The sequence below is a fragment of the Sinocyclocheilus anshuiensis genome, unplaced genomic scaffold (genome assembly GCF_001515605.1).
Source record: "Sinocyclocheilus anshuiensis isolate Anshui unplaced genomic scaffold, SAMN03320099.WGS_v1.1 scaffold680, whole genome shotgun sequence".
Taxonomy (NCBI): domain Eukaryota; kingdom Metazoa; phylum Chordata; class Actinopteri; order Cypriniformes; family Cyprinidae; genus Sinocyclocheilus; species Sinocyclocheilus anshuiensis.
The window spans coordinates 773,395-782,270 of record NW_015555783.1 but is presented as its reverse complement, the minus strand read 5'-3'; the positions used below and the strand labels follow the sequence as shown (position 1 = coordinate 782,270).

Genomic DNA, 8,876 nt, shown 5'->3' with positions numbered 1-8,876 from the left:
TATTCAATAAATTAATGGATTCAATAAATTAATGCATGAAATGCATGTAAATAAAAATGTAAAAATTGCTCATATACCATGCTCTTCTAAGCTAGTTGTAGGTTTAAGCTCCTCTAAGTCATGTGGGACTGTGTTTATTTATTTGTGTGGCATACATAACCCTGATTCCTCAAGAGCTCTGTTTCTGATAGCAGCTGATGGTTTTGAGTATGGCAAGGCGTGTCCATCACTTATAGGATGCTTTTTCTCTTTGTGGTTCCAGAAGGATGTTATAGAAAGCTAACCATACAGTTACTGATCACATTTCATGTGTTTCTGTCCCTCTGACTCAGTCTTTCTCTCTTTCTCTATGGTTCTGCCAGACGTGTAACTGTTCTCATGCAGACGTGTAGCGAATCACTCTGAAGGTTCAGGATGAGAAAATGGCGCATTCGTTTACTCAACCAGGACCTAAAAGTTTCCGTAAGTTCACCCGTGAATCACTTAAGGCCATCGAGAGCCGGATCGCTGAGGAGAATGCCAGGAAGTCCAAGGACAAGCAGGAGAGAAATAAAGACGATGAATGCAGAAGAAAACCCAACAGCGGCCTGGAGACCGGGAAAAATCTGCCCTTCATATACGGAGACGTTCCCAGAGGACTTATGTCCACACCACTGGAGGACCTGGACCAGTTCTACAGCAATCAGGCAGTGAGTTTGGATTTATATTTCTCAACGAACCCATGAGAGTCCACAAAGGTACTGCGAGGGGTCCAAAGCATCACCCTAAAAAATCTGAGATTTAAAGTCTTATTTAAATCTTAGAAAAAATGTAATAGAAAGACATGGAAAGAAACTTTATAGATGTTTTTGAAATTTGAAACACGTAAAATAAAAAAATAATAAAATGTAATGTAATAAAAAGCTGTTTCATGGTCAATAATCAAATTTTCAGCAAATAATGTTTTCAAATGTAAATTCAGAAGAATCAACGATATTCTCTGTTGTTGTTGTTGTTGTGCATTTTTATTTATATATTTAATTATCTAAATATAATATTAATATAAATATAAAGGTGTAATACATTTATAATATAAACAATAATAATTATATTAAATATATATATATATATATATATATATATATAATTTATTTATTTTGCTGACTTCTTTGTCCATCTTTAATGTATTCATCTTCTTCATCTCCCTCTTGTTTAGACTTTTATAGTAGTGAACAAAAAAAAGACAATCAGCCGTTTCAACGCCGCTCCTGCCTTGTATATCTTCAGTCCCTTCAACCTTCTGAGAAGAATATCAGTTAAGATTTTGGTGCATTCATATCCTTCTCAACTGCTGAAACATGTCTTGCTGTGAAGGTTGGGTCTTATGTTTTTATGGTTTAATCCATATTGGTAGTTTACAACCCAAAAATGAGTGATTGATTGGTAATAAATGTAAATAATGAAATGAAAATGATCATGATTAATCAAATTAGATGTCAAATGGACATGTTGTTCTCAGAAACCATTAACAAAAGAAAACACGACCCAAATGGCATTAAAGACAGGTTCGCTTCAGGATAAACGTGCTTTGTGTGATGAATTATTAGAAGCTGAGAGCCTGAGACTATGGCTTGATGACTTGATGTCCAATGTAAAATCTGATCCTGGAGCAAAATCAGTTGAGAACCGCTTTAGTATTCAATCATTTATCAAAAAAATCCATTTTAAATGCATGATCATTTTACTAGCTAAAGCCCCTTTAAATCTAATTTACTCCACACTGCAGAAAAAATCTGTGATATGTATTTCAGTAAGATTTGTTAATGATTTTGAGAATGATACCTTAAAAACAGTAATATTATTACAATGTAAAATAACTGTTTTCTATTTGAATATATTTTAAAATCTAATTTATTCCTGTGATGCAAAGTTTAATTTTCAGCATCATTACGCCAGTCTTCAGTGTCACATGATACTTCAGAAATCATACTAATATGCTGATTTGCGGCTCAAGAAACATTTTATTGCTATCAATTATGAAAACAGTTGAGCTGTTTCATATTTTCATATGTTCATATTTGTGTGGAAACCATGATTTTTTTTTTTTCAGGATTCTTTGATGAATAGGAAGTTCAAAAGAACAGCATTTATTAAAAAAAATGTTTTTGTAATACTATGAATGTCGGCACTATAACTTTTGATCAATTTAACATGTCCTTGATGGCTAAAAGTATTAATTTTTTTTTTTTTTAAATCTTACTGACCCCAAACTTTTGAATGGTACTATAATTCTATAACTTAGTTTCCTTAACTGCAGCTTTCACATTGTTCAGTATGTTTATAATGTTCACTATACTGGCAAACTGCGCTTTCATGGTCTACTCACAGCCTCCAGACTGGGCCAAGAATGTAGAGTGAGTTGATCTCTTTGCTGCTTTTCAAGTATAGTGTAGAAAAATTCACCATGTTTGCTGAGTGCAGTAACTGAGGGTCTTGTTTTTAACAGGTATGCCTTCACTGGGATATACACTTTTGAAGCACTTATAAAGATCATCGCCAGGGGATTCTGTGTGGGACAGTTTACGTTTCTCAGAGACCCGTGGAACTGGTTGGATTTTATGGTTATAGTCATGGCGTAAGTATGCCAAATCTGTTATTTACCCCGGCTACACTGTTATAAGTTATTAGAATCCTTTAATTGTCATTGCTTAAAGGTAAAGAGTGCAGTTTTTTATAAGATTTTGCTGGTGTCCAGCTGACCAGGTTTATTTTACTGTCATTCATTAAAATGTAGTCTCTAAAACCACTTTTCTTTTTGGCTGATATCACCAAGACAACTCCTCTGCTGAAATGATCCTAATCCTTTTTTATATGAAAGACCCACTTTCACCATCCAGTCAATTCCTTAATGATAAAAGACCCATCCTACATATTTACGTTGTTTTTATCTTTAAATTTGTCTGAAAATGATGACAGAATGTTCTTTATTTTTGAAATTCTGTTTGGTGCTGCTAATGGCATATAAATTACACTCTTCAGCCGTAGTGTTTCATAGTCCATAGAGTTGTAAAAAATTATCATCTTCAGTTGTTACTGTCAGTTTGCAATGATAAGAGTGCTGCGGACAAAAGCGTCTGGTAAATGACAAAATATTAAAATGTAAATCTATAGGTTGAAACACATTTCGGTAACACTTTCTATGAAGCCCGTATTTATAATAAATTATAAAGGTACTCTTAAGGCATTATAATGAATGCATAATGCATTATAAAAAACCTTATAATATGTTGTATCATCTCATGAATATTCATAAGAACAGTTTTAATGTGTTATAATATTTACTTATTCGTGGATATAGCTTTTAAGAATATGATGATTTATAACACAGAATGAGCACGTTGCATCCACTTAAGTTACCATGGATTATATTTCTCATAGTTATATAATGTATTATAAGTCTCATATCTTGCCATGTTATTTGTTACTTTACTTAAAGCAGACAAACACCACTTATAAGTAATAATAATAATAATAATTGTTTCTCAAACAACCATAAGATCAGATATCAGATCAGATGAATGTGTAATGTGACACATTTGCTTTTGTTTTAACAATTTTTCATTGTAATATCAGTTTGATTATTTTGATTATTGTGGTATTTTTTCATTTGAAAGTATTAACTAGCTCACATCAAAATTAAGATTAGCCTCACGGGAAATACTTAAATAACACTCAATACCTAACCACTCACAAGATGTAGTAAGATACTGTGCAGATCTTAAATAAACGTGTCCCATGTCAAGATATGATATAGTTGTCATGATTCACTGCTGGAAGGAACGATGGAGACGTGAATAACATGAACGGTATTTAATAGAAGAATCACAGGGGTACATCCACAACAGGAACAGGGGAAAGCACACATAATCCAACATGTAAACCTGACAAACACAGACTGAACAGACTCGAACTTAAGTACACAACTTAATTAGGGAACAACGAGACACACCTGGAATCAAATGAACAATCAAACACACGGGAAACTGGTTCAGGGCAGGCACATGGAGGAGAAAAACACACAGATACATGTCCATAACCCTGACATATCGCCCCCTTTCCGGAAGGCACGTCCACGCGCCGTAGAAACAACAGAGGAGGGGAACGGGTGGGAACTGGGAGGAGGCTCAGGAGGAGGACGGACACCCGGTAGGGGGCCAGCAGGGAGGTGCCGACGGAGGGAGGAGCCAGGGTGGATCAGAAGGAAGGAGGAGCCAGGGAGACGACAGGAGGGACTTGGAGCAGGAGGAGTCCAGCTGGACCCAGGCCACAGCCATGATGGCGACCCACGGTGGAGCCGACGGAGGGAAGAGCCATAGTGGAGGAAGGGCTGACGACTCCAGGGGGCCAACTGACTGCTGCCGAGCAGGTGGCGGAGGAGCCCAAGGTGGAGAGCCAATGAGCCAGGGTGACGGGGAGGATCCGGAGTGCCAAGGCGGAGCAAATGGCGCCGGCGACCGAGGCGGAGGCGGGGATCCAGAAGGCCGCGGTGGAGCCGGAGCGACAGAGGACTGAGGAGGAGCCGAAGGGATGGAGGAGCCTGACAGAGCCGGAGGGACGAGGCGCAGCCGGAGGAGTGGAGTCCCGAGGCGACGGATGGTCGACGACAGACCAAGGCGGAGCCAGAGGGACGAGGGAGCCCGGCGGAGCTAGTGGACTGGCGGACCACAGCGGAGAGGAAGGAGCTAGGAGCCATGGTGGAGCCGACGGGTCCATGGGCCGAGGCGGAGTCCAGGGCTTAGAGGCTGGAGGTGGGCTTTCAGGGCTGAACTCAGGAACAGGAGGGACAGAGTTCACCGACGGAGGAGGGAGGAAAGGGGGCAGGTCGGTATAAAAGTCAATCAGGTTTCCTTCCACTCGCCATTTACCCAGATCCATCAATATCTCACCCTCAGCCTTGTTGCAGTGGGCGGAGCTCCTCTCTGCAGGAGTGGCACTGGCGAGATCCCCCTCGGGACAGACGGTGAACGGGGATCCGTGTCTTGTCCACTCCACAAAGGCGGCGAAACTCGCTCGAGGGCCCTCCTCGGATGACGATGCTCTGTACACCTAGTTTAGGCTGGCGTCATAGAATGCACAGAGCGCGTCGTCCGGGTAGAGGTTGGCGAGGACCAGGAACAGTCTGGTGTGGCCCTCGAGCAATCTTTCCCCCTGCTCCAGCAGGAGGAGGAGGTATTCGGGTGAAGACATCCATAGAAATTTTTTGTTTTGGTCGGGTCTTCTGTCACGATACGCTGCTGGAAGGAACGATGGAGACATGGATAACATGAACTGTATTTAATAGGAGAATCACAGGGGTACATCCACAACAGGAACAGTGGAAAGCATACGTAATCCAATACGTAGACCCGACAAACACCAACTGAACAGATTCAAACTTAAGTACACAACTTAATTAGGGAACAACGAGACACACCTGGAATCAAATGAACAATCGAACACATGGGAAACTGGGTCAGGGCAGGCACATGGAGGGGAAAAACACACAGATACATGTCCATAACCCTGACAATAGTCCATTATAAATGTAAAAATAGATTTAATATGGTGTTATAAATAATCATATTCTTAAAAGTTATAACCACAAATACATAAGTATTATAGTGTATTATAATTGTTGCTATGAATATTCATGAATATTCATGCCTTAAGAATACCCTTATAATGTATTATTAACAGGGGCTTCATAGAAGGTGTTACCCACATTTCTTTAGAAATGCATTATGAAAGTATTAAACTGATAGATTATATGATTAGAGTAAAACATTTAGAGTTCAAAAAAACAAACAAAACATTGTAGGGTGTAAAAATTTGTTTTTCTTTGCTGAGACTTCTCAAAAACTTGTCAAATTATTTAAAATGACAGAGAAAGGTTTACTGCAAAGTTTTTATTATAATTTATTTGAAATAAAATGTATTATTAAATATTAAATATTTTTATATACAATATGTTTGTGCACTCATTTATTAAAACACTTAAATAATATTACTTTTTAGAGTTTAAAATACTTGAGTTTATTTATTTTTAAATGGTTATTTATATATTTAATTTTAATTTAATTTAAATATTATTTTTGTATATTTTTTAAGAAACGGATATAATCTCAAATTATGCATCCTTAACTGATAATTAGTCCATAAAATGCCCATAAAGACCATTGGCATCTCCAGTGCCCATCAGCTTTATTTGTATCTGTGCATTTGGTCCCACAGGTTTGTCACAGAGTTTATAAACTTAGGCAATGTATCAGCTCTCCGCACATTCAGGGTACTCAGAGCTTTGAAAACTATTTCAGTAATTCCAGGTAAGCAGAGAACACGTTTAGGTGTGCGACGTCTGTGTGACCTTTGAACCCGACTGCAACCCTATGTCTCGAACCTTCCTGTGTGTTGTATGTCTGGCCATGTTTGATTTCCCACCTTCCATGTTTCAGATATGTAACAGAGTTTGTGGATCTGGGTAGTGTGTCTGCGCTGCGAGCGTTCAGAGTTCTTCGAGCCCTGAAAACTATATCGGTCATCCCAGGTGAGAGTTAGGGCAAAGGTCAGGGTCACAGATGCTCACACTGCTTTCTTCAAGCATGTCATGTTCTTCTCTAAGTGCTTAAAGGAGTGTTTTTTTCAAACATTATCCAGTTTTCTTTTCAGGTGTTCTTGCTTTGATTTGTGATTTGATGGTTGCATGCAAAAAAAAAAAAAAAAAAGTGATGTGATGTCTGATTCACATTGAATAAGTCAATTCTTTTTAATCAGTAGGTCAAAAATTCACAAATCTTGAACTTAATCAATTTAAGAACGGTTTCTGTTCTTTTTGCTCATGAGTCTTAAATCAGTGTGCTGGTTTACTACAAAAGTACCTAAAGGAATAGTTCACCCTTAAAATAAAAAATGCAGAAAATGTACTTACCCTCAGGCCACCCAAGATGTAGATGAGTTTGTTTCTTCATCTAAGCAAATTTGGAGAAATGTAGCATTACATCACTTGCTCACCAATGGATCCTCTGCAGTGAATGGGTGCCGTCAGAATGAGAATCCAAACAGCTGATAAAAACATAACAATAATCCACAAAACACTTAATGATGGATTTTTTTTTTTAAACAAATGTGCAACTTTTCACTCTACAAAATGGACTGGAGTGGTGTGGATAACTTGTGGATTATTGTGATGTTTTTATCATCTGTTTGGACTCTCATTCTGATGGCACCCATTCACTGCAGAGGATCCATTGGTGAGCAAGTGATTGCAATGCAAATTTCTCAAAATCTTTTCTGATGAAGAAACAAACTCATCTACATCTTGGATGATCTGAGGGAGAAGTACATTTTCAGCAAATGTTCTTTTTTGGGTGAACTATTCCTTTAACAGTCACTGTGTTATTGAAATCTGAGCTAGAGTCGTTAAGGGCGGTTATTTGATGTTTTGTTTTCTCTCCTTTTGTGTTGACTTTATATTTGTACTGTAGCCGTCTTGCATGTTTTCGTGTAGTCACTGTTTAGTTATTATGAGCAGTTATGTGGATGTGATACATGAAATACTATTGTGAACTTAAGCATTCAGAGATTTACTCTTGTAACATTAAGAACGTATCAAACATATCAATGTTAAAATTTATATACATACTGTACATATACACATTAATTCAAGGTCCAAAATTAATGTAATGCATTAATTACAAACTACTTTTACATGATTCGAGTTGAATTGTAAGAATGATAGCCTGACCCTTGCTAAAGTGTCATTGGTGAATCATATTGTCAAATTGTAAACAAAAGAGAACATCTGTTGTGACTTGCACATCTTCAAACGGCTAAATTTGGCAAAACAAGGAGTCTTCTCACATGAAGAGTCTCTTGTATGTGATGATGTCACAATGACCTGCACTATTTGTCATAAATAAACATGAAAACAACTGTTAAATAATTCTACTTCATAGGTAGAATAAAATATTTGATTTTGAAGTGAATTTTGGACCCTGGTTACATTAGTGTAAAGTTGGAATGTGACAAGGTTTACTCTGTTTTGCACAGGGCTGAAAACAATTGTTGGAGCTCTGATCCAGTCAGTGAAGAAGCTGTCAGATGTGATGATCTTAACCCTTTTTTGCCTAAGCGTCTTTGCTTTGGTCGGACTGCAGCTGTTCATGGGAGTTCTAAAACACAAATGTGTGGTCCAGCCATCCGATTACAACTTAACCTTTTATTATTTACTTAACAATACAGAGGAATGTTACGAACTGGACGAATGCAAGAAATACATTAACAATCAGAGTAAGTCAATTTTCATTGTTTTGCTGAATGGATTCAGAATCTGATGCAGCTACACTGCAGCTACACTTTTGTTGTGAAAACTTACCAAGAATCATTCTGCAATTAATTTTAGTGATATTACAAGTAGATGTAGCCAGGGCCGCATTAAGACCGCACTGGGCCCCGGGGCTATGACTTACTGCAGGGCCCCCCATCACAATAATGATATTTTAGCAAAGTTTGTACTATTTTCTGCTTATTTTGAAAAATAAAAGTATTAATTTTTTTTCCAATAAACATGCTGTCATTAAAATGTGTTAATATAAAAAAATATATTTTAAAATACAGAAACAAAATCGTTTTAATAAGTAAAGATTCTGAAAGTATTGAAGGAGATCCAATAATAATTGAATATATATTTACAGTAGTAACAGCAAATTATATTTTGTTATATGATATGATTAATATCATGTTTTTAAATATGATGGTTTCATTCTAAACATGGTGATTATCTCTAATATGGACACCCAACATAATATATGATATTTACCATCTGAATCTAACCATGTCATGTCAACAAATGGAAAAGTCAG

The 8,876-nt window shown here is 37.4% G+C and overlaps 1 protein-coding gene across 1 annotated transcript in view; it reads left to right on the top strand.

Moving 5' to 3' along the window:
- Positions 1–422: 422 nt before the first annotated feature.
- The window catches only part of LOC107674776 (sodium channel protein type 1 subunit alpha-like), a 49,204-nt gene continuing 40,750 nt past the window's right edge, over positions 423–8,876 (top strand). Inside the window, exons 1-6 of the mRNA XM_016468878.1 lie at positions 423–689; positions 1,196–1,314; positions 2,304–2,393; positions 2,486–2,614; positions 6,471–6,562; positions 8,065–8,304. Coding sequence (XP_016324364.1) covers positions 423–689; positions 1,196–1,314; positions 2,304–2,393; positions 2,486–2,614; positions 6,471–6,562; positions 8,065–8,304 — 937 coding nt within the window. The remainder of the gene's footprint in view (positions 690–1,195; positions 1,315–2,303; positions 2,394–2,485; positions 2,615–6,470; positions 6,563–8,064; positions 8,305–8,876) is intronic.